The sequence below is a fragment of the Tauraco erythrolophus genome, chromosome 6 (assembly GCF_009769465.1).
Source record: "Tauraco erythrolophus isolate bTauEry1 chromosome 6, bTauEry1.pri, whole genome shotgun sequence".
Lineage (NCBI taxonomy): Eukaryota > Metazoa > Chordata > Aves > Musophagiformes > Musophagidae > Tauraco > Tauraco erythrolophus.
The window spans coordinates 117135-142786 of NC_141470.1; the positions used below are offsets into that span (position 1 = coordinate 117135).

At 40.3% G+C, this 25652-nt stretch overlaps 2 protein-coding genes across 2 annotated transcripts in view; one reads left to right on the forward strand and one right to left on the reverse strand.

The window, feature by feature from the left end:
• Positions 1–1489: 1489 nt before the first annotated feature.
• APIP (APAF1 interacting protein) lies at positions 1490–19154 on the reverse strand. The gene is made up of 8 exons (XM_086613659.1): positions 19034–19154; positions 15385–15485; positions 12151–12199; positions 9928–10045; positions 8726–8861; positions 5471–5638; positions 4795–4917; positions 1490–3548 (listed from the first exon to the last, which is right to left on the reverse strand). Exons 1-7 carry the CDS (start codon positions 19067–19069, stop codon positions 4818–4820), a joined length of 708 nt encoding a protein of 235 aa, XP_086469785.1. The 5' UTR covers positions 19070–19154; the 3' UTR covers positions 1490–3548; positions 4795–4817.
• Positions 19155–19381: 227 nt separating this feature from the next.
• The window catches only part of PDHX (pyruvate dehydrogenase complex component X), a 66897-nt gene continuing 60626 nt past the window's right edge, over positions 19382–25652 (forward strand). Inside the window, exon 1 of the mRNA XM_086613141.1 lies at positions 19382–19523. Within this exon, the coding sequence (XP_086469267.1) occupies positions 19388–19523 (136 nt within the window). The 5' untranslated portion in view covers positions 19382–19387. The remainder of the gene's footprint in view (positions 19524–25652) is intronic.

Below are 25652 nucleotides of genomic sequence, written 5' to 3' on the forward strand. Positions count from 1 at the left end.
AGGGACATTGAAGGCAACAAGAAAATCTTCTATAGTATGTCAGTGATAAAAGGAGGACTAGGAAAAATGTAGGCTCTCCCCAGAAGGAAACAGGATATGGAAAAGGCTGAGGTACTCAATGAATTTTTTTGCCTCAGTCTTCACTGGCAGGTGCTCTAGCCACAACGCTCAAGTCACAGAAGGCAAAGGCAGGGACTGGGAGAATGAAGAACCACCCACTGTAGGAGAAGATCAGGTTTGAGCCCATCTGAGGAACCTGAAGGTGCACAAGTCCATGGGACCTGATGAGATGCATCCATGGATCCTGAGGGAAACGGCGAATTAAGTTGCTAAGGCACTATCCATCACATTTGAGAATTCATAGCAGTCCAGTGAAGATCCCACTGACTGCAGAAGGGGAAACATAGCCCCCATTTTCAAAAAGGGAAAAAATGAACACCCAGCGAACTGCAGGCCAGTCAGTCTCACCTCTGTGCCTGGCAAGATCACGAGGCTTCACTAGGGGCAAATCACAGAATGTTTAAGGAAATCATAGAGTGCTAGAGAGAACGGATGCCACCCAGAGGGACCTTGACAGACTGGAGAGACGGGCCTGGGAGAACCTCATGAAGTTTAACAAGGCCAAGTGCAAGGTCCTGCACATGGGTTGGGGCAATCTCAAGCATAAGGGTAGAAAATGGGTTGAGAGCAGCCCTGAGGAGGACTTGAGGGTGAAGCTCAACATGAGCTGGCAATGTACACTGGCAGCCCAGAAAGCCAGCCGTATCCTGGGCTGCATCAAAGGAAGTATGGCCAGCAGGTCGAGGGAGGTGATTGTGCCCCTCTACTCTGCAGTAGAGACCTCACCTGCAGTGCTGTGTTCAGCTCTGGGGTCCTCAACATAAGGACATTGTACTGTTAGAACGAGTCCAGAGAAGGGCCACGAAGATGATCTGAGGGCTGGAGCATCTCTCCTATGAAGACAGGCTGAGAGTTGGTGTTGTTCAGCCTGGAGAAGAGAAGGCTCTGGGGAGAGGCCTTGGAGCAGCATTCCAGTACTTGAAGTGGGCTTACAGGAAAGCTGGAGAGGAGCTTTTTGCAAAGGCATGTAGTGATAGCACAGGGGCAATGGCTTTAAACTGAAAGAGGGCAGATTTAGATTAGATCTATAGAAGAAATTTTTCACTCTGAGGGTGGTGAGGCAGGTTGCCCAGAGAAGTTGTGGATGCCCCATCCCTGGAAGTGTTCAAGGCCACTTTGGATGAGGCTTTGAGCAACCTGGTGTAGTGGAGTGTGTCCCTGCCCATGGCAGGAGAGTTGGAACTAGGTGATCTTTAAGGTCCCTTCCAACCCAACGCATTCTATGCTTCTATTTTTCTACTCTTTCTGAATTTGAAGAATCAGGTAGCAGAAGTGTTAGGGAAGGGCATTCAGAAATAATGGCATAAACCACAAAACAGTCAATGCTATTCTTGTTCCTAAAATGTAGATTTTGTTCAATTACATTCACTTTAATCGGCGCTTTTGAGTCTTGCAGTTCAATCATCAGGTGAAAAAGAGACCTGTCTCAACTATATGGCAATTTTTTTAACAACTGTTTAGTTGATACCTGACTGACAGGGACCAGAACATTTGAGAGCAAGCCTTAGGTATTTCCTGTTGAGAAAAACTGAAGCAGCCTAGAGGCAAGGGTCTGTTATCTTGGTAGACAAGTACTCAGGAAGTTTCTGATGGCAGCATGTTCTCTAATGAATCATTTGTGTGAAGTGGTAATTTCACTAGTTGAGGTCTTGACATGTTTCACAGCTGCTGTTGGTCTGGTAGCAACAGATGCTGAATATGCTCTCTTGTGCAGCACAGAAAGACAGGCTGTAGCTTCTATGAGGATGTGTAGATAAAAGAGATTTGGTTGCTGAGAAACTGGCAGCATAGCAGCAACAACTTTGGTACTACACCTGCCTGTCATGGCACAGGTGACCACATCTTACTGCTCAGAAATAGCTAGTACTCAGCAGATTGGATAAGGTCAGCAGATGCTCGGCTTATACCATGATGCCTTACTGCAAATAAGTTTTCTCAGAGCCCAATGACAGACTGTTACGTGAAGACATGAATACCCACAAAGCCAAAGCAGTATGTTTTTCATGCAAGTTCGGTGCAATGCAATTACCAGCAACTAGAGAGACCAAAGACGTATGTTGTGCTATACTCAGTAGTCTGACATATATAATAAAAGTCAATGCTCATCAATGGGTGAGCATAGAAGAACTTCCTTCCTGACTTCTTGATTTAGCAGAATACTTTCCACAGATTTCAGTTCTTTCTGAACTCTTCAGAGCATCCACAGCGAATTCTAGCCCACAAGTAGCTGAGTAAATCTGAATAGTCATCCCCATGAAATGGGGGAAGTGTTGTCTGCCATCATCTCTGGCTTAGGCCATCTCCTCTTTTGCCCCAGCTCTGGTTCTAGTGTACCATCCTCTGAGCTGATTCCATGTTTTACCAGCGGCTTATTAGGAAACAATATAATAATTTTCTTCTCCCTACTCCCACAGTATTCTCTTAGGTTGAAGAGTTAATTCACGTCACAGAAGCTCAAAAAAGTGCCAGAGACGATGCAAGGAGTAGTGGTGGAAATGCATGGCAGTTAGCAGAAAGCAAGGTCAATTGGCACTTACCCTGTCTCAATTCACCTTTGGGACTAGAGTCTCAATATGAAATCATAAAGTTGGTCAATCAAAGCTTAGACTGATGTCACTGGGGGTGCCATTCCAGGACTTTTTGAAAGAAGACGCTAAGATACATAAATATGTGAAACTATATCCTGATGAGCAGTTTGACTAAATCTTAGGCTGGCTCATAGTAGGTCACAAAAAGCTGTCTTAAAGTTGTAATAAATAAAATCTTATTGAAAGTGAAACACTTTAATGAGGTAAAAAACAGACAAGACCTAGAGCAGTCTTTCAGTAACAACTTCCAAATGCACGCTATAAAATTATGTGTTTCCTACTCATTAGGAGTAGGACAACAAAGAATGACAATTAGGAGAATTTAAAAATACATATGCTACAGGCTCAATTTGAAAAAACCCAAACCTATTAAGACAGTATGAATGCATCAACAGTTCAAACAATGCTTTAAACTTTATATCTGACTATTAATTAAGGGGTCGTCCTCACTTTTTTCCCCAAGAATAAAGGCTACTATAACTTTCAGAAATGGAGACCTTGAACAAATCGAATCATGCAGCAGTAGAGCAGAATCAACAAATGTGGGTGTTGAAATATGAATTTTTAAAGCACACAAACAAAATGTCACATTAGTTCTCCAAAGCTTTTTTCAAAATCTTTTTTTTTGCATCTGAATTTTCATTCCTCTAGCATTTGACAGGATTCATAAATAGCAATGATTGTTGAGCATTTTACTTTTTTTAACTCTCCTTTTCCTGTTGGATGTGTTTTAACAGTCAAAACTGGTAACATCTGTCAATCAGTTGAGTATAACAGCACGCCCTTCTGGTTTTAACAGCATGAGGTATAATCTGGAAGTCTCATCATCATATAAGAAACCTGTATAGGAGAAACAAGATACCAGTGTAAATGTTCTAAAACTAGGTATTTAGTCAAAAGAAATAGGCCAAGGAACATTAATGCCATTACGTTAGCTCAACCTATTCAATCACAGGGGCTGAGCAGCAATTTTAGAATAGCTCTCAAAGGCCATGAGGTAGCTCTGTGCAGGTGTCGTAGCCAGTGTGTCTTCATCACTGTATGCGGTGGCAGCACTCCAAATACCTGTTCATGCAGAGACTCACTTGACCGTAAACCTGCCATCCCTCGTCTAGTGTGGGCATAAAGGTTAATGATCCAAGTACCTATCTGTTCTGGGCTTATGCTGCCTGAGCAGGCACCCGTCATCCCTTCTGATGCAAACGTGGTGAGTGGAGAGGATGATCTGATGGGCCAGTTCTGTGCAATGAGTTAGCAGTTCTGTGCAATGAGTTAGCAGTTCTGTGCAATGAGTTAGTGTTTGGTTAGACCACCACTTTGGCCTAGCAACTCCTTTATAATCTCAGTACCGCTATCTTTAAACTTGCTTAGATTTTTCAGGAAGAAGTGTCCCAGACTCTGAAACATTACACTACCACTGTGTTTTGCCATACCGAGCTGTATATTGCTTATGTGAGAATTGTTTCAGAGATCCTTCATGTGAAGTCCTGCCTGATCATATTACCTATGTGCGTTTACTTTAAAATAGTTGTAATGAAAACTTTCAAAACATTGATCATTGCTACACTAGAAAACAGAAAGTCAGGGTAATTTGCTGTATGACGTAGACAGGTGACACTAATCAATGGAACGTAATCAAATTGCAACTAGCCATTTCTGCTGAAGGAAAAAAAACCCACAACTGACCGTACAAGTAATACCACTGAGACGGAGTGAAATCAACCTTGATCCTGCAAGATGAAGAACAAAAGTGGGTGCTCAGGCATCTCTGTATAGATTAGCTTACTAGCATGCAGTCTTTGCTCTCCATCAAGCACTGCTAATGCTTGATATAGTTTAGTTTTAAAAAGCAATTGCACTTCATGCTGTACATAGGTGCTAAAATATGCCCAGGACACACTGAACTAATTATTAATACGTATCTTTTTGTTGCACTGTGTACTAAAGGAGCATTATTTCAGGCACAGCTACAATTGCAGTGGTAATGGAGTGGAGTGGAGGAGATGTGCAATACTGAAGTTTCTTGAGTGGAAAAGCAGACTGAAGTGATGGTGCAAACAAATCACGTCTACAGATAAATTCACACCTGAATATAAATGTTGTTGTCTTTTATAAGATCCCGTTTTCTCCCGCTGGATGTTTTGAAGGATCTAGACCATGCTGCTTCATCTGCACTGCAATATCGAACAAGTAATCATAACACTCACACCTAAAATTAAAAGGAAAAAAAAATGAAACATAAAGTAAGGCTCAAGTCTTACCATGTTTTACGAAAATTAAATTTTCTTCCTTGAGCTTCACATCACCAATGTGACAGCCTGACTGGACAGCTCTATTATTATTTATTTCCATTACTGCAGTATGAAGAGTGCACACTATTTTTGCTACATGATCCTGATCTGCTGCATTTTCATCAGCAAATGAAGAAGTAAATTCCAAAAATGGGACTAGGGAAGACTATACAAACAGTATTGGCAGGTGTCATCTAAAAGCAGAGATTGTCTGTAAGTTTCATATGGGGAGGGACTTGTCCATATGAAAGGAAAACGTTGGCAACTCTATCAGCCAGCATTGATATGAAAGGAAAACCAAGCAGTGGAATCATAGCTGAGCCCATTCCCAAAAGCCCCCTACACATTCAGTCAGGACAGAACTTAATGTTCTGAATCATTCTCCATGGGTTGGAAATACACATGACATTAAGATCATTAAGATTTTGAGATGTAATGGCAAAAGAGACCTTATTCCTAAACTGTACTCACATAGTTTTGGCTTTTTCCCATGTTTCTCCCCATACATAAACTCCATGACGTCTGACCAATACAGCACAAGAGTCTGGGTATTTTTCCATTGCACGTGCCATTCTTTCCTTGAGATCCTTCTCTTCTGGTGTATTCTCAATAATGGGAACCACTAGTGTGTCATCATATCTAGAAGAAAAATGAATGCTCATGTATTTAAAAAAACACTGTGTTTGGCTGTATAAAGCTTTTCCCTAAGAAAGAGATTCTCCTTTGACTGTGTAGAGATGTTACCAAATTCTCAACACTAGTGATTTTACACTTTTCTCTTGTGAGTCACGCTGTATCGTAAGAATTCCCAGGAACATCTTTCACTCCCCAATGTATGCTATGCTGGCAACACCTGAGCTACACTTGAGGCACAGAAAGAAAATAACACTTTTAACATATTAGGTGTATCTGTTTGTTCACGTATCACTTTGTAGTTGGGTCCCTTTACAACTTTTAAGACTTTCTTCATCCTGTATTGGCATCACCCACAAGCTTTATCTCAGATTAAATTATTTAAAAGAATCACATCATGAAGAAGGAAACGAAGCTGTTTTCTGTAGAGCAGAAAAAAATTAATTTAGGTAGTCCAAAAGGCCCCTGGAAATAAGATTGTCCTGCTAAGGCATATAAATAGAAAGTAGAGTCAACACATGAAAAACAAATTCTCTGTGATGGAGTCATTGGTGGGCTACATGTGATCTTAAGAGAGCCCGAGAGCCCTAGTTCCAAAGACAAGATGATGCATGTTATTCAGTGGAACTTGCCTGAGAGTTTCTTCTGAAGGAGGACTGGGATATTTGGCATTGTTCAAACCTTAATTAACACTGGCAGAAACTTGTTTAAATAGTTTTAATAAGTCCCCAGTTCAGGTTCAGATTTATCATTGAGATCACATAGATATTTTCTGAGTGGATGCTAGTAGTACTTACTTTTGTAAAACACAGAAAAAATAAAACAGCTTGTACTTGAAATCAGATATTCAGAAAATTGTAAAGTCTCATCCCTTACAGTTTTCAATGCTGATGGTTTCCCAAGGAAGTCTATAAAAATAGTGAATGAAGTGAATGAAAAATACTGAATTTAAGTGGGTTTTGTAGGCTTACTTTGACTCTTACATATTCTGATCATTAAGATTAGATTTGGATTGTTTGCTACTCATCAGGCCAAATGAGCTACGGGACTGGTTTCCTAGGTTCTGCTTTCTACTTGGACATGAGTTTGGAAGCACGTGTAAGTACCATAACTGATTCCTAATCATAATATTTTTATTAAAAACTAATATCTATAAAATCCCAAGAAGATTCTGAATGAGTTAAATACTTGGTATCTCTTTACTGAAAAACAAGCAGCCTACATTTAGCTAAACCTTCATATAAAATACTTTGGGACAGTCTGAGACTTTCAAAGCTATTTACTACAGATCTAGTTCTCCTTCTACTGAAGTCAAAGGTAAAACTATTCTGGCATTACTGGAATCATATTTAGGCCAACAAATACGTCCTATCTGTAGCATTTTCCTGGATAGCTTTCCGAGAAGTTTTATGTAATTACAAACAATATATTGTCAATCCCTTTTTTGAAAGATTCCATTCTGTACTACCAAATTTCTTTTGAATTCAATGGGGAGATTCATGTGAGGCAAGACAGTGGAATAGGTCTAGTGTGGCTGCATGTGTACTTAGAAACCATGTAATCTGGAGCTTTGATTTCTTCAGTTTTTCTGGTAAATTGAATTATCTTTGAGGTCCCTTCCAACCCTAACCATTCTATGATTCTGTGAAATTAACAGGATGACAGGAGACAACTCGGAGATATGGAACCCAATAAATACAATGTCTCCTAGGAATGTCTGAGAATTCAAAATGCATATCCAAAAAAATAAAGTTGTTGTGGATTTTTTTAAAACCAGTGTTGCTAGACAATTCAATATAAGGAGTCTCTTTTGCCACATTAAAAATACAAATGCTAATGCTGACAAAAAGGAAAAGCTGTCAAAACTGAATAAAATATGCCCAGGCATAAAATCACACACCAGATAAATTGTTTGCTCCCTTGCCAAAGGGCAATAGTTAGTTACAAAAATTAATATCAAAAAGTGGAAAAAATTTAGCATTTCAATTTTTCAGCCAGTTGTCACATATTATATAAATGTTGTTTGCAGACCCCAATTCAAGACTTTGTGGGTGGAGTCCTCAAAACAAGCCATCACACATAATTTGGAATAACTCAGCACTTATCTCAGAGCTCATCCTTGAAAAGTAATAACATTGCCTTTAATGAGCCTGAATTTTCTTTCAAAGTCTGTCAAGTACAATCTGAAATCCTCTACTCTGTTAACATGCCCTAAACTAGCACAGGCAGTGATATATGAAGTCCACCCAAATGTAGTTTTTACATTATCAATCCAACCTAACCTTGGTTGGCTTCAGTTTCAGTTTAACATTGTACAGATGTGTTAACAGCCCTGTTCTCAAGATATTTGTCAAGATGTATTGTCAATTTTTCAGAGGAGGGCCACAAAGATGATCCAGGGGCTGGAGCACCTCTGCTACGAGGACAGGTTGCGGGAGCTGGGATTGTTCAGCCTTGAAAAGAGAAGACTTCGGGGGGACTTAATAGCTGCCTTCCAATACCTGAAGGAAACTTACAGGAAGGCTGGGGAGGGACTTTCTACAAGAGTGTCCACTGATAGGACAAGGGGAAATGGGTTTAAGTTGAAGGACAACAGATTTAGATTAGATCTTAGGAAGAAATTCTTCAGTACGAGGGTGGTAAGACTTTGGAATAAATTGCCCAGAGAAGTTGTGGATGCCCCCTCTCTGGAGGTGTTCAAGGCCAGGTTGGATGGTGCCTTGAGTAGCCTGGTCTAGTTGAGAGGCGTCCCTGCCCATGACAGGGAGGTTGGATTAGATGATCTCTGAGGTCCCTTCCAGCCTATGCCATTCTATGATTCTATGTAGCTCTTTCTTTGGTTTGTTTCTGTAACTCAACAGACCACAATAGCCTTGACATTACAAGACTGTATCTCAGATCTTTTCCATAGGCTTAAGTCCTTCTTAGGGAAAGCCAATGACTGATTTATTCCTGAGGTCTTTTTACTTCTTATTCCTAATACTTTATATTACACATCTTAACGCACATAACTCAAATGACTTGTCATCTATTTATACTGCTGAAAACGAATGATCAAATAGCATGCCTCTTTTCTTAAATTTAGAGAAGTACCGGTAATAGCCTCCTGAAGTACACTTCTGGATTCCTTTTATCATCTCCTGATGGGTAATCCTGAACTCACTCCCTGGGTAAAGAAGGGTAATCATAACAGCAGCCTTGGAATGAGTATGGATCACTGCACCTGCCCCTAAGTACAGAAAAGGGAAAAAAAAAAAGAAAAAAATACATTTTTAGAATTAATTTTAAAATGTGTCTATTAAGAATTTTTTTTTCATATACTTGATCGATTTCCCTTGGCTAGGCATTTTCGCAAATGTGATCTACTGTATTACAGCAAGAATTACAGGAAGACATATACAGCAACCTAAATAAAGGTATGAGATAATTACTCATATATAAAGGATAATTATGGATAGTCTCAGGACACTAGTGTTAACCTTTAGTTAGTGATAAATTCAAGGAGAAACTACTCGTACAGTTCTTTACATGCTGCAATGACTGAAACACTCCTTAATTTCAGCAGAGTTCTGAGATTCTAAAGAATTCCCAATCTCATTTGTGAGACTAAAGTTTAGAATTTTTTTATGCTAGTACTCTTCTTTGATTATCCACATATTCTCTAAAAAAATGTATTGTTATCTTATTGTGTCATGATGAAAAGACAGGTACAGAATAACTATAATTTACTTATAAAGTTGCAATGTTGCTAAAAATACGAAATGAATTTTCCTCTGGTATACATGTAAGCTTCTTATGCAGGAAGACCAGAAGAGACTCCCTAAATCCTTTACAAAGTAACAGATGTCAATCTTACACAATAGCAAAAGCTCTCTATTGCTGTCTACCTGCAAAAGAAGTTTCCTACTTTTTCACCTTTAGAACTTTTGATCACAGCCAATGGTTGCAAAAGGATCTGAGCCATAGTTGCTGAATAGGCAAAACTACTGATACAAACTGCCGTAAATCCCCCAGCAACTCCAGCAACCTACTAATATACTGCACTAAAATTTAGTGCCGAAATATGATCACAGATACAGCTACATGAGGAGATTAAAATGTAAATGACACTCACAGGATGGCACCATGGATTACCTTCCATTGTACAAATTCTTTTGCAAATCAATTTGGTTTATAGTTTCATGTTTATTTCACTGTAACCTCCATGTAGAAAGAACATGGTATTGAAATTCAATTTTGTGAATGTGTATATACAGTGCTTCAGTCATCGCTGAACTAAAACATTTGCTACGCACCTCTCATAGTGTAGGCATTCATAAAAAGAGGTGTGCACTGGCTTTTCTTTAGTTTCTTATGTGGTGGAGGACCACTGATGTCTTGTTCATTCATGTCACAAACAAACATATCTTCTGGCTATAAGAAAGAAGAAATTATTTTGACCTGTGATGACCCAAATAGTTTTGTTTTCCTTCTAGGAAGACAAATATATACACCACATATTTAATATAGAACATGATTTTAACTTCGCAAAAGTGCTGTAACACACCACATTTATTCTAGCTTCTAATACTATTTACTGACATTGTGTAACATAACTTAATATCAGGTACTCTTTGTATTCAGGCTGCTGCCAAGTAGATATTTGCAAAATTAAAATTTTCTCAGAAAGGAGACAGCCTTCATCTAAATAACAGATAATAGATCAAAAGGAAAAGTAGTAACTGATTCAAAAAAAGAAATGTAGATAACCTTTTCCTTCCTCCCTTAAAGAATCAACAAAGGACATATATTAAACCTACATATAATATATTTAACTTGTAGGACCATTTTTTTAAACCTTGCTTTTAGCAGCTTTACATGACATCCTGGTTTTGCTGGGATAGAATCATAGAATCAGTTTTCTGTTCAGAAAAGCTACATTTCTAAAGCAAGCTGCATTTTCAAGACTGCAGCACCCAATTCAGTTAGAACAAAGTTGGTAAGATGCTTTGGTTTAGTTTGTAGCAAGCCATGGCACCAAGGTATCTATAGAGATCAAGGACTTTATAAACTTGTTTTTGCTAATGACTCAGATGGTCAAGAATCTGCAGGGAGCATGGCCAGGACAATTGACACCTGAATTGGCAAATGGGTATTCCATACCATGTAATGTTCTGCAGGTAATGAGAAGGACACTACATGGTATGGAATACCCATTTGACAATTTATAAATTGCAATTTATAAATAGCAAAGTTTGCTAGGGATGGTATCTCTCTTTCTCAGTGGTCGCCATCTCTTTCTCAATGACCGCTGTCCCTGGAGGGTCTCGCCCATCATTTTGCTCCTGAGGCCTACTCTCTCTCTTCCAGGACTGCGGTTTCAGGATTTTCCTCCTCTGGGATTGCTAGCTGGGAACAGGTTGGATATTGGTCATGGGGTGGTGAGCAATTGCACTGTACATCACTTGTCTGTATATATTATTATTATCACTATTATTTTCCATTTTATTTTATTTCAATTATTAAATAGTTCTTATCTCAACCCACGAGTCTTCTTTCCTTTTCCCAATTCCCCTCCTTGGGTGGGGAAGGGTCATTGGGTAACAGAATAGCTGGCTATTGTTTAGCCCCAGATACAGGCTAAATGTAGACACATTAATGTTACCTTCGTGTCTATCAGCTACTCATAATAGCACAAAGAATAATTCAGGGCAGCAGTAAAACTTTCTTCTTTAATGTTATTTTAAAAATCAGCAGGAAATACTGTTGCAAGAGATTTCCTTAGTCACTGTGCTCAATCCACTGCTACTCCTTAGAACAGACCATTACAGTCTTGCTATGTTATACCTTTGCCTGCCTTACTTGCTAACATCCCCACTGTGAGCACTGTTGTGAAACCCTAAGTTTCTATCAGCAAAGAGATTCCTTTGACTTCTCATTGTATTTACCCTCAGATCTATAAACACACAAATCCTTTCCACATATTATTCTATTCTAGGGGAGTTCCATAAAATAGTCATAAAATAGTTATCATTCACTGTTCTCTCCTCCACTTACACTCTGGGTTTTTTTTTTGAAAGGAGACAGATAGACAAGGTCACCTTTTCATGGGAGAGCCCATCTATTTACTGAGAATATCAAGTCAAAGATTTGTAATCACTCAAATGAAAATAAATAGAGATGAGGAGTTAATGCTTAGTTACATATGTGCCACAGTAACTTGAAACTGTAGCCAGACAACTATAAAGCCATTTAAGCTTGACAAAGAATAAAGCTGGACTTGAGAAATGGCTGAATCTCAGAGTCTTCTGCGTTAATTTAAAGCAAATAGATTCATCAAGACTAATCTACACTGGCCACTGAAACACATATTAACTTGCATACTAGTGGAGTACTGGGCAAAATCCTCAGCTGTTTCAAAAAGGCAGTCAACAGTATAACAAGTTTCTAACTTTACATAAGGAAGAATGAAACTCTAAACAAAGATACTTTCATCCATCTCAAGATGAGCTCTGAGGTAAAAATACAGTTCAACTTACCTGTATTCTTTCCTTTTGGACTCCTGAAGGAGCAATGTAGATTTCATTCCTAAGAAAAGTTACAGACAGGGAAAATCAATAAACACAGGGTTTTTCAACAGCACAGGCATTAGAGTTCTCAATCCACTGAAAAGGAAATAGCAATTTCATAGTTTAATAACTTTCTGGCTCCTGACATAGACTGACATGTAGATAGTTTTCAAAACAGAACTGAATCAAAGCATGACATATGAAATCTCTAGCTTGAAGAGGCACAAAACTGTGCTTTCAACTTGACAAGAGATCCGAAACAAACGTAGGAAGTGCAGCCTTATTTTTCCTACAAAGAGAAACACACAGCCTCTTCTTGCAATAATTCCAAACTCAAATGCCTACAATTCAAAATAAAAATGGAACAAGAGAATTGCAAGCAGATACTGATCTATGAGAAAACAGGTGACAAAACTATTACTTAAAAATTCACAGGCTACCTATAAACAATATTCATTATCTGTAGTATTCTACAATGTAAATAATACTTTTGGGTTTTGTTATAACTGTGTGGTTTAGGTTTTTAACGCATTTATCTATTTGTATTGATAAAAAGATAACACTAATTCAAAGCAATTAAATGACTGAAATTCAAGTAGAAGCGCATCACTTGCAAGTTTTACATGAACAAAGACTATAAAAATTGATTTAAATTAAAACAATTTTAAGATAGTATCTGAAATATGATCAGATTATCTGTCTCAATTTTAATCACTATCCTGTTTCAACAGTAACATACTAAATTCAGGAGCACAGAGACATCTAGTGAAGAATTAGTCAAGTTACAGATACATTTCCTAAGGACCACGAGATGTATATATTTCTGGACAACAGCACTTAGAAGAGCAACCAAGCTGGTGAAGGGTCTAGAGAAGAAGTCTTACAAGGAGTGGTTGAGGGCACTAAGGTTATTTAGTCTGAAGGAGACTCAGGGGAGATCTTATTACTCTCTACAACTACCTGAAAGGAGGTTGTAGTGAGGTGGGTGTTGGTCTCTTCTTCGAAGTAGCAAGTCATAGGATGAGAGGAAATGGCCTCAAGTTGTGCCAGGGGAGATTTAGATTGCATACTAGGAAAAATCTCTTCATTGAAAAGGTTATCAAGCCTGCTTGGAACAGGCTGCCCAAGGAAGTGGTTGAGTCATCATCCCCGGAGGTACATAAAAGATGTGTACATGTGGCGCTTAGGGATATGATTTAGTGGTGAACTTGGCAATGTTAGGTTTACAGTTGGACTCAATGATCTTAAGGGTCTTTTCCAATCTAAATGATTCTATGATTCTAACTCTTTGAAAAATACAGCTCTTAAGATGATGAACTCTTCGAAGTGGTAAAACGGCTGTGAAGCACATCAAAATGTGGCTTTATCATATTTGTAATTCTTAACATTCAAGAATTAACACTGCCAACATTGCATTAATTTAGTTTTAATTCCTTTGCATGAGTAAGATGATTGAGAGTGCAACATATCAAGAAATCAAGTAGTAATCTAGTTACTAATGAAAGACATGCATTTTTTCTTAAAATATTTTTTTCTTTTGTAGACGCTAATCACAAAGGGAAAATCTGATGATGAAATACATTCTTTGAAATATAGGGCATCTGACAAAGAATTCTAGATCCATTTTTAATATGCTAACCCACATCGGAATTGACATTTTTATTCTGAGTATTGATAGGAACTGCACAGTGAGTAATGCTGATTAGGATTAGCTGGTAAGACCACTTGTTAGAATTTCAACCAAATTTCAATTGTTCTTTCACTATTTCCTATGTAACAATTCTAAGCTAGTCTGATCTCTGCCTCATAGCTATTAATTCTGAAACATAGCTACTGTTACTGTAGATATAAAACAGTACAGCCACACAGATTACTATTCCTAGACCATGTACAGTATTGGTACCAACTCAAATATGTATTTAAGTGTACTCTGGGCAACCAAGTTATAGAACCGCTGAGGAAAACTGTACCACTATGTTAGTGTATTCTCTGTTGGCACCATTTGTCTTGCCACAACCAACAAGAATCACACTGAAATGATGAAGAAAACAGGCTACATTTAGCTACTGATGACAAATCAGTGCTAGAAAGATCTTTCCATAGACAAGGAACTTTAGAAACAAGAACTAACCCTCTTGTAATTCCTCTCATTATTATTATTGCTGTTGCTTTGCTTGCAAAATCAAGCAGGGAAGTGAAATGACCTGCACAAAGCCATTAGAACAGCACAAATATTAGCATACAGAGCCTTTACTTCAGATATATATCTCTCTCATATATTTGAATAGCAATGGCTGTTTGTATCTGCATGCAAGCGTATGCCAGAAAAATGAGAGGTCAGATACTTTAAAGTGTAACAACACCCTGTGACTGGGGACAGAACTGCAGGCACTGTGCAAGGTGTTTTGCAGAATGCAGACTTCTCTTTTTTCACTGGCCACTGAGAGGAGCTCTGTCTCCATTAAAAGTTTGGAAAGGAAGACTAGAGGAAGATGAGCAAAACAAAAAGCAAAGTGCTGCTCCTTAGTAGTGGATACACACCAAAAACTGTTTTGCTGTTACCTGTCCTGCTTTAATTATATGTTAAGAATATCGCCTTAGAAATCATCTCAGTAGAGCAATAATCTCCTTTGTAAAGGAAACGTCTTGCCTGTGAAATATCTAGGGTGGGATTCATTTCATCTAACCACAGGCATCCAAAAGCCATGTGACTGGTGTAACCCACTCTAAATTCCATAGTCAATGACATGAAAAAAGGGGAATGCATTGTTCCTTAAAGACAATTCATCTACCTTAAACAAAAATAGGAAAAGGAAAGAAAAAAAGTCACTCTCTGAAGCTGGCTCTCTCCATTGAAAGGACTGCAATGATTAATTCAGACTAGTTATCTCCCTTCTCTGTGGTTAAATTTGGCACACTGTTCATTTCACACTCTACCTTCTGCCCCATCCCTGGAAGTGTTCAAGGTCAGGTTGGATGAGGCTTTGAGGAACCTGGTGTAGTGGAGGGTGTCCCCGCCCATGGCAGGGGGGTTGGAACTAGATGATCTTTGAGGTCCCTTCCAACCCAAACCATTCTACGATTCTTGCTCACTCTTGACTTTCAAACATTTTTCATGAAACTGAAATGCTCTCACCAACTACTGAACACAGCCACCATCTCTCTTGCTAACCATCACATTCCTTCTCTTCCATCTTTACTTACCCATGTTTCAAGCTGATTCCTCCACCGGTTCCGGTTACCCAGCCTAAACCATAGAACAGTCTACAAAGCTCTGGGATAAGATTTCTCGGATGTAACTTCTCCTAAAAATAAATGAAAGAAATAAATTAAAAACCATCAGAAGCACCACAAACCTAAGAATTTAATTTCTGAAACTGAGTTTAAAGGGATAGTGCTTTCACACTGCAGTACAACAGTCTAACTTATGCTTATGAACTTCATTTACAAAACCACTGTGTGTTTGCACAATGCCCTTTACACTTTGCAGGGGCCATTCACACCTTCAAACAAACAAACAAAACCCCCAAATAAAATTCGTGTCTGATCATGCTTCACAGCAAAGGTCTCACCTCAAATTTACTCGAGTGCAGTGGCCCGCAGGTATTACGGCTAGAAAAAAGAAAAATAAATGCATCTAACATTATCCATTTTGAAAAGCTTAACTAATAAGCTTTCCCATTGCATCAGTTTTCTGTATGTTTATTTTGCTTGATCTACAAATTTCAGTAGAACAGACTTTATTAGTTCTGTTATATAATATTTTAACATAGCAGTCAAAAATACCATAGAAAACATAGGCAAAATATTTGATAACTTCACATTCCTACATTTTTACAATGTGAGGTTACCTCACATGCAGTTTACCCAGAAGGCAAATTGCATTATTTTAGTATTTCTTTCAGAAGGAAAAAAAATCTTATTTTTTTTTCATATTCCATTGTTTATTACATCAATAAATGTATCTATATCTATCTATTAACCAAAGGTCTCTGTAGTGTCAGAGATTCATTCATAGTTAATCTAAACCAGAATGGCTTTACAGTACAAGCCAAAACTACTTACTGGCAATTCTAAACATTACTCTGCACTGAGCATATAAAACTAGAAAAGCTGTACCTAATAGGTAGCATTCTTTGATAACTAAGTCCTACACTGGAAAACAAAAAATTCTGAATGTTGGAACAATTTACAAGAGAAATATACTGTATACACAGAGTAAACTGTGAGATGCTACTTTAACTCATGCTGTGTACTTGAATTTATGCATTTGCATGTTGTCTTGAGTATTTCTTTTAGCTTATCTGAGAGAATAAAAAGCCAAATCTTCCCCCATTTACCAGTGTAAAATAAGAATCATATGTGTTTTCACAAAGATCCGATACAACTGAATCCATCAAGTAAGGAATTAAACAGTGGAGAAACAGAGCAGTAATTTTATTTATGTCTATCTCCCTAGGATGGGGTAAGATTTCCGCCTACATTACCACAGTAACACACCTGGTTTTGGTTCTTACATGGGTACGCGACAGAAATCAGTAATTAAGCACAACAGATGTGCTCCTTGCGTTGTTTTCAACAGAAAAATAGATTAGTTTCAGGAAGCCTAAAACCTTAGGTCACCCAATATTGTCCCCTGCTACTGCAGCCAACTCTCATATAATTCTTTTTATATATGCATCAAGTCTGATCAGTACTTCAAACCTCAGGTTAATAGCGTAGCACCACATTCTTCAATGGCCCTTGTTTCTGAAGCAATTATCTTTAAAGAGCTGGGATTCAGTTCAGATGCTATTCCTGTATGCTAGGATTTTGTTTCTATTATTTACAGTCTCTTTTAATACGTTAAAAAAATTATCTGTTTATTAATTTCAAGTGATAGAAACAAACTCTAACCAGCACTCCTAGAAACTTATGTAAGAAGGTAAGACTTTTAAAGCACCATGAGCCTTCCTCAGTTCACATCATTACCTGAAACAAACAGAACAGCATATACAAGAGTATACGAAGGAAAAAGACCTCAGGCCAAATAAGCAAAATCCTACATTTGCAGTGAAAAAAACCTGAAATCTTCCCCATTACACAGCTGAAAATGAAACTGCTCCTTTCCAGCTCTTCACTACTGAAAATAGTAATATACATCAAGTACACTCCGACTAACTAAACATTCCTCAAATACTAATAACTCTGAAATGGACTGTGAATCTGAAAATATTAATGCTTGTACATTTACAAATACAAAATAAGTGCATAGTATGTGTAAATTATGGGTCCCCATTTTGTTGTTCAGATTTATTTATACAGAATTAATGGCTGTACATAATGTTTATGTATTAACCTGTCATGAAACTGACCCACAGTATCTTCTTTTGACTTATTTGAAATGACATCACCTTCTATTTCTAACCTCTGTACCACACCAGTATTTCTCATTTCAAAGAAAAACTATATCTTTTCTACTTTTGATAGAATAAACTTATATTACACAGGTTTATATTGCTATTATTATTTGAATGTACACAGCCGTAAAAAGCCCTAGATTATAACACAGCTACACTTGTTTCATATATTCCCTGCTTGATGAATCTAGACATTTACTTCAAAATTCATATTCATAGGAGAACATGAGTGCTCTTCATCACTTTAATCATTAAAAAGAATTCTTTACATTTCAAATTCATAAGCTATGTTCATCAAGAATGTATGAAAATAAATATAATTGAGGAATTTTGGCTATTTCTTTGAAGAATACCAGGATTACAAATCTATCCTCAGTTTAATGGTATTTTTACAGGATCAGTGGATATCGATTATAACCATAAACTATCTAAACAAAAATATTACTGTATTTCATATTTAAAATTACTGATAATAAAAATGACAGTTCTTTCCATAACTAAAATAAGGCTACTTGCTGTAATAAGCTTGGGAGTGAACATGTGTGAAAGCAATAGGCAACTCAACAGGATTACTCTTTGTCAAATCTCAATTAGCAGTACTTTTAAATTTGATTTTTAAGTTGAAGCACAGATGCCATTGGTTATCTCTTCCTTCATCTCTCCGACTCAGGAACTAGCCCACTAGTTTTCTGATATAATGAACAATTCAGCTTCTTTATTGCTATGCTGTCACCATCTTATCCTAAGTTTCTACGTGCTGTTAGGTATGAAGGAAAATACCATACATTTATATGAACTAAAAGAAGTGACTAATTTTTCAATTCTTTAAACTATTATTTTGAAAACAAATTTGCTGTTAAGTTTCTAAACAGAAACTGACTGAAAGTATTCACTGAAAATTCAGAACATTTCCATCTCTCAAATCTCTTCAAAAAAATTATTATTGTATTCTGCAAGACTGCAGTTGCTCAAGGAAAACTAGTTTTTTCCTATTTTGTTCAAATTATCATATCTAACACGATTTAAAAACCAAAACAAAACAAAGTCACCTTCCTAACTTAATAACTCAAAAAACAATGTGGGCCTAATAGAATAGAAATCAAGGTCGACCCAGGCTACCTGTGGAACAAACACATTTGTAAAGGTTTTGGGGACAATTTTCAAAAGGTCTAAAATTGAACTACAATGTGGACATTTTAAGACATTATAGCGACGGCAGCGGAGGCCCGGACACGCCGGCAGGACCGCCGCCAGTTACGGTTCCAGTGCTCCGTCCCTCCCCGCCCGACCGGGGCCTCCGAGGCGCCGCCGACCCGGCACCGCGCGCCGCCGAGCTGCTTAAAGGGGCCGCAGCCCGGCCGGGGCGCGCACGCCGGCCTCACCGCCCCTTTAACGCCCATGCGGCCTCGGGTGCACGCGTCGCGCGCGGGGGGCTGTGCGTGGCCCTGCGGTACCTGCGCCACGTCGCACCCGTTTTCGGCGGCCGCCATCGCGCTGGTCCTTCCCCAGGGCACCGCTTTCCGGTGGAGCGGGATGGCGGGACCAGCCCCGCCTCGGGTCGGGAGGGCAGCAAAGGGCCGGTAGCGGGAGCAGCGGGAGAGGGAATGCGGGCGCGCCACTGAGGCGGACGCGCGGGCAGGGGTGCCGGGGAGGGCTCGCCGCCGTGCCCGGTGCAGGCGGGTGGCCAGCAGAACTGCAGGCTGTGTTCCTTCCCTGCGCTGAGGCGCCTCGGCCGCGGGGTGGGGACGGGCCGCTTGTTTTCTGCTCAGGCACCGCGGGAGGCAGCCCCGGCACAGCGGAGCGGCAAGATGGCGGCGGCCGTGTGGCTGAGCCGCGGCGGCAGCGGGGTGGCGAAGCTGCTGCTGAGGGGACGGGCGGCTCCGGGCGCGTGTTTCCCCGCTGGAGGAGGCTGGAGGCGTCTGCACGAGACCTGGGAGCTGCGGGGTGAGTGACGGGCCGCATCCTGCGCCCTTCGGCAGGCACCTGCCGGGTGCCTGCGGCAGGGAGAACTGTGTGGAGGAGCTGCGGTGCTGAGGGTGAGATGAGGGTGCGTGGTGCTGGGGGAGAAGCAGAGGCTGTGCAGGGTGGAGGGCAGGTGGTGCCCGGTGTCATCGATTGGGTTCGCAGGGCGGAAAGGCCGAGCGGGGCCGGTGGGGGGCTGACAGGAGCAGCGATGACCGACCGGGAAGCGGATACGGATGAGAGGTGGCGAAGGTAGGTTAGTCTGGCAGGATGCTGTTCGGTTTGGGCTCTGGGTGCACTGGAAATACATCAGGAAGGGTATGGGCTGATGGGAGAGGATTCGGAGAGACGTGAGAATTGTTAAAAGTCTAGAAAATGGGATCACTGAGGGGAAAAAAAATGAAGGAATCTGAGTCTACAGAGGAAAACATTGATGGGAGATTAGGCCTTCAAATATGTAAATATTTTGTTGTGGATGAGGGGAAAAAAAAAGTGCTTACAATTGAAAATAGCTGAGTGTTTTCTAGATCCGAGTATAGTTAAGTACTTAAAGAGAAAGTTATTGGGTTTGGTTTTTTCTTCCATGTTTAGAGATTCCATCACTTTTCTGTCATCTTTTTATTCTAGAAGTAATGTTTCAAGTAGCTGGAGAAGGGTATGGAATCTATATATTATGTATTTTTTAAAGTCAATTTCAAAATAATTTTTATTAACTGCATGTCTAGCACACACTGCTCCACAGAAGTCGACCTATGGGGTTATGGCAATAGCCTTTCAAGATATTTTTTGTCTTCTCAGGAGTTTGTTGTTACAGAATTACCAGACAGATCATCTACTTACCTTCCATGTTTTCCTCTGTCTCCAAGAGATGAGGGAAAAGTTTTGGATGTCCGAATGAAATGTGATTTTTAATTTACATAGTTGATCTGTTAGTTACAACTTGTAAAGCGCTTAATAACAGTGCAGCTGATTATTGTTTAGGTACTGGTGTGATACAGGGCATAAAATACCTGAACTCTTTTTTTAAGTGCTCTTATAAAGTGAGCTCTTGTTAACCTTGTGTAATAAAACTATATGCCTTTTACAGTAAAACTCAGCAGTAGTTTAGAGACTTGTTAATCATTGTAGTTTGGATCTCAGTATGCCCTTCTTTCCAGAACTGCTTGTCTTTGCTGCTCTGCAGTATGAAAATCTTTTCCTTTGCAAAACTTGCTGTGTATGATATAGGGAAGGTGTGAAACAAATGTGGGCTTTTTTTCCAAATTCTATTCGAAAACATTTTCATCCCTCTTCATAGAATAATATATGTCTGTCGCTTTGTCTAATGCAGGATTAGCTACCTCTGCATTAGATCTCTTGTCTACAGTCCTCCCAGGCAAACCATTGCAGTACTTAATATCTTTACAGTGAGAAAGGCTTATTTAATATTGTGAGAGACTGGATGTTTGAACATTTGTCTCAAAGATTGCCTGTGCAAGAGCCTGAGCCGTGGAGTTTGTCTCTAACTGCTTCCTGAAGGTCACAAGGTTACGGAAACGTCCGGCTTGTGAAGAACACCTTTTGCACCGTGGTGCACTGTTGAATCATGCAGCAGTCGTGTGGTGAGCAGGTCTGGGGTTGGCTGGAGTCGTGTTCGAGTGCAGGAATGCAGAGACTGCCATCGCCATGGAAATTATCAGAAACTGCAGGGTTAAAAGGATAGTTGAGACAAAGCCCCTCTCTCTTATTTCGCTCTCTTATGCCATCACCCAGCATCAGAACACTGAAAACTTTGGACCTAGAGGACACTGTGGGTCCATGGTGGTGACTTTCCTTGCAGCTCTGTCTCCAATGCTTGATGCTTTCTGCCTTTTCCTTCTACTCTGTCCTATCACTATTATTTTTTACTTTTGATAATAAAAGCTGTTTCTGTTATACGGCATTTGATCTTGTTCTTGGGATCATACAGAAACCTTCCCTGACTTCAGATTGGGGCATTTAAATTCTCAGACATCGGATTGGGACAAATATATAGCTGGAGTTGAATTATTAATTTTGGATATGGAAGTGAGTGAATTTTTTTTTTCTTCCTTATGCTAAGCTTTTATGTATTAAGGTGAATATATCACACCTTAACTTGTTCAGGCTTTCCTCCTTGACTTGTTTCTTTTAACCTTCTTAATATTCCTTATTGCTTTTCAAGGTGGTGCATGTCTCAGTGACACTGTTTTTCTTGAATGTTTATTGTAGCCTCTAAAGTGAAATCAAAGAGGAAAGTCGTAACTTCTCTGGTAAACACAGCTCTTTTGGACATAAAACTCACTCTTGGTTCCTAGTTTAGGAATTTAAATTTACGTCAGTTTTATTTAACCATTAGTTTTATTTCTCCACTTTCCTTTTTCTGAAAACGACACGATTTGTAGTATTGTCTTTGCTTTGTCTTTTGCATGCAGATCTAGTTTTTTTGTGTCACTTTAGTTTTTTGCTTCTCTATGTGTTTCTGTCCCTCTCTGTGGTGGTGCTAGAGGAGGGAGAAAGTTGTTTTACATAGTCAAAATGATTAATTCAGAATTGAATTCCTAGTTTGTTGGTTACAAGGAAGGAAGAAAAATAGAACGAACCTTTGTTAGAGGTATGTCAATTTTTCTTTGTTTTTCATGTTTCTTAATCTTATCCTTGATATCAGGTTGGAGTAAATCTTTTGTTTCTCTGTTGACTACAGAGCATGGCTTAGGAAGTTATGAAATATCTCTCCCGTGGGACACACTAAAGCATTTGTCTTCAGTTCATTGCAGGCTTTTTTGTTTGACAGTGCTGTAGCTGTTTTCATATCAAAGGAGGTCAGAAAGAGGCAATGAACCTGTGTTATGCTGAATAAGTTTAAGTACAAAATTCACTGTCAATGGGATTCTCAGACTGTAGTTAATAGGATATTATAGAAGTCTACTGGTCTGCTCTTCTCTTAAAGCCCTGCTCTTCAGTCTGTTTGATACGCAGCCTAAATATGCATTGAATCTCTTCATAGAGAAGGAAGGAGGCAGAAATGTTGTGCCTAAAGGCAACTTGAGTCTTAAAACGTGTCACCAAGAACAAAGTCTCTTGGTTACACAGAGGGTTTTCTTTAAAATAGCAGCTACTGTTTATGTGAAGTTTTTTTTAAGTGTTCTTCCCTTTTTCTTTCAGATAATTGATATGTAATAACACAGTTACTGTTGATAGCAGTAACATTAATGGATAGTGACAGGCAGTTCAGAAGTTTCATAAGCTCCTAAGTTCCTGCTTGCTTTAAGCAGTACAGCAACTGGGAGAAATGTGGTGTTGCTTCCTACTGAATGATAATAAGCCTTAATGCTTGAGTATTAGAGAAAAGGGAATATGAAGCAGAATTGATTCTTGCCATTGTATACAATATACTTGCTACTTGTCTATTTCTCTAGCTGAATACAGATTCAGTTCAGGAAAGAGCCTCAAAAATCAGTCAGGTGCTGAAAAACTACTCTTACAAAATAGTATCCAAAATATATATATTTATTTGGCCTCATAATTATCCTTAAAAGTTCAGAAAGTTAGTATCTCTTGTGTTACAAGCTGTATGTCATAGAATCATACAATGGTTAGAATTGAAAGGGACCTCAAAGATCATGTAGTTCCAACCCCCCTGCCATGGGCAGGGAAACCCTCCACTACACCAGGTTGCCCAAAGTCTGATCCAACCTGGCCTTGAACACTTCCAGGGATGGGGCAGCCACGACTTCTCTGGGCAACCTGTTCCACTGCCTCACCACCTTCTGAGTGAAAAATTTCTTCCTTATATCTAATCTAAATCTTCCCTTTTTCAGTTTAAAGCCATCACCCCTTGTCCTGTCACTACATGCCCTTGTAAAAAGTCCCTCTCCAGCTTTCCTGTAGGCCCCCTTTAAGTACTGGAAGGCTGCTATAAGATCACCCCAGAGCCTTCTCTTCTCTAGGCTGAACAACCCAACTCTCTCAGCCTGTCTTCATAGCAGAGGTGCTCCAGCCCTTGGATCATCTTCGCGGCCCTCCTCTGGACCCGCTTCAGCAGCTCTATGTCCTTCTTGTGCTGGGGACTCCGGAGCTGAACACAGTATTCTAGGTGGGGTCTCATGAGAGCAGAGTAGAGGGGCAGAATTACTTCCCTTGACCTGCTGGCCACGCTTCTTTTAATGCAGCCCAGGATACGGTTGGCTTTCTGGGCTGCCAGCGCACATTGCTGGCTCATGTTGAGCTTCTCATCAGCCAGCACTCCCAAGTCCTTTTCCTCAGGGCTGCTCTCAATCCATTTTCCGCCCAGCCTGTACTTGTGCTTGGGATTGCCCCGACCCACGTGCAGGACCTTGCACTTGGCCTTGTTGAACTTCATGAGGTTCTCACAGGCCCACCTCTCCAGCCTGTCAATGTCCCTCTGAATGGCATCCCTTCCCTCCAGCGTGTCCACAACACCACACAACTTGGTGTCATCTGCAAACTTGCTGAGGGTGCACTCGATCCCACTTTCCATGTCACCAACAAAGATGTTAAATGGCACTGGCCCCAGTACCGATCCCTGAGGAACACCACTCGTCACAGGCCTCCACGTGGACATTGAACTGTTGACCACAACTCTTTGATTGCGACCATCCAGCCAATTCCTTATCCACTGAGTGGTCCATCCATCAAAACCATGTCTTTACTGTTTAGAAACAAGGATGTCATGTGGGACAGTATCAAATGCTTTGGATAAGTCCAGGTAGACGATGTCTGTTGGGGGAGTTCCTGGCTACTACAATAGAAAGCACCTGTGCCTCGTTAGGACAGGTGCTGTGAGTCACGTTGGTCAGCCGGAAACCACGTGACTCATGGATGAATAAAGGTGGGGCACTCCCAAGAGGGAGTGGGGCATTTCCCTCCTGGAGTTTGGAGTGATAGGAGCCCCTGGAGAGCAGCATCTTGAAGCTCTCTGTTGGAAGCCTTTAGTTGTGACAAGGACCTTTGGAGTGAGTGTGACAAAGCCTTCTGATATACGAGGAAGATCACAACAACCTTCTGGGTTGTGATCCCCGAAGATTGAGACACCAGTAGTCCGCAACAATTGGTGACCCCGACGTGATTCGTCGGAACAGGAACCACTGGGACTGCAGAACGAAGCTTGAGAGCGGCAGGAGCTGCGGACTGACCAGTTCTGACTTAGACACCTGGAACAAGGTGAGCCACTGGGAGTGAACATGGGTCAGAATTTTGTAAAGGAAAGCCAGACCTTCACCTTTCTCAAATCTGCAGGAATGGCTGCGGGGCTCAGTATAAGTAATGAGGATTTATATTACCTACTCAACTGGGCAGCGGGACATGAAGATCTAGTCAACCTCACCTTTACCTTTAACCTAGAACTTTGGAAAAGGTTGGGGGATAAGTTACTCTATGAAGCTGTGGTTAAGCAAAAGGGCCGGACCGACCTGCTGCGTACATGGGAGGCCCTAGATAATATAATTCAAAAGGAGTCAGCAGAAGAGGAGGAAGAGGAATCAACAGATTATGTATCTGCAAGCGAGGGGTATGAAGGGAACAACGAACTATCTGAAGGAAGACTAACCCCAGACAGCGTGGACAGCGAGTTAGACGTATCCTCGCTGTTCACAGAGATCAATAAAGTTGCGGGGACTATGCAGGGACTCTACCCCACCCTGCAGGAAATAGTGGAGCGTCCCCCACCCTTTGCCCCAGCAACCCCCCCTTCCTCCTCAGGATGCGTTATGCCTACGGCTCCGCCATTTGAGCAATTGGCCCCACCCTTGGCAACTTCATATCCCGCGGTATCTGGTTATCCGGCCCAGGTACATTTGGCGCAGCCAGCACTAGTGCGCCAGGCCGTAACAATGCTCCAAGGAGTATCTCAGCAGCTAGCAGCTGTAGTGGAGATACTGCATCAGGCTATGACCCCCCCTGTAGCAAAAGAAATCTCCAAAACAAGTGACAGCCCAGCTGAGGAGTTATCACCGAGGGAAAAGTCACTAGAATCTGTCTGTTTATTAAATCCAAACCCCTTGGGAACCCCTACAGTGACAGTTCAACGCCGTGACCCGGTCCGTTTTTGGAACGAAATAAAAATGAAAGCAATAGAGGCTGGGGATTGGGACT

Excerpts from the sequence above, each read along its gene's own strand:
- APIP (XM_086613659.1), bottom strand. The coding sequence starts at position 19,069 with ATGGCGGCCGCCGAAAACGGGTGCGACGTGGCGCAG. Across the intron at positions 12,200-15,384 it reads GGAATCAGCTTGAAACATGG|GAATGAAATCTACATTGCTC; the intron begins GTAAGTAAAGAT and ends AACTTTTCTTAG. Across the intron at positions 5,639-8,725 it reads ACTTCAGGAGGCTATTACCG|ATATGATGACACACTAGTGG; the intron begins GTACTTCTCTAA and ends TTTTTCTTCTAG.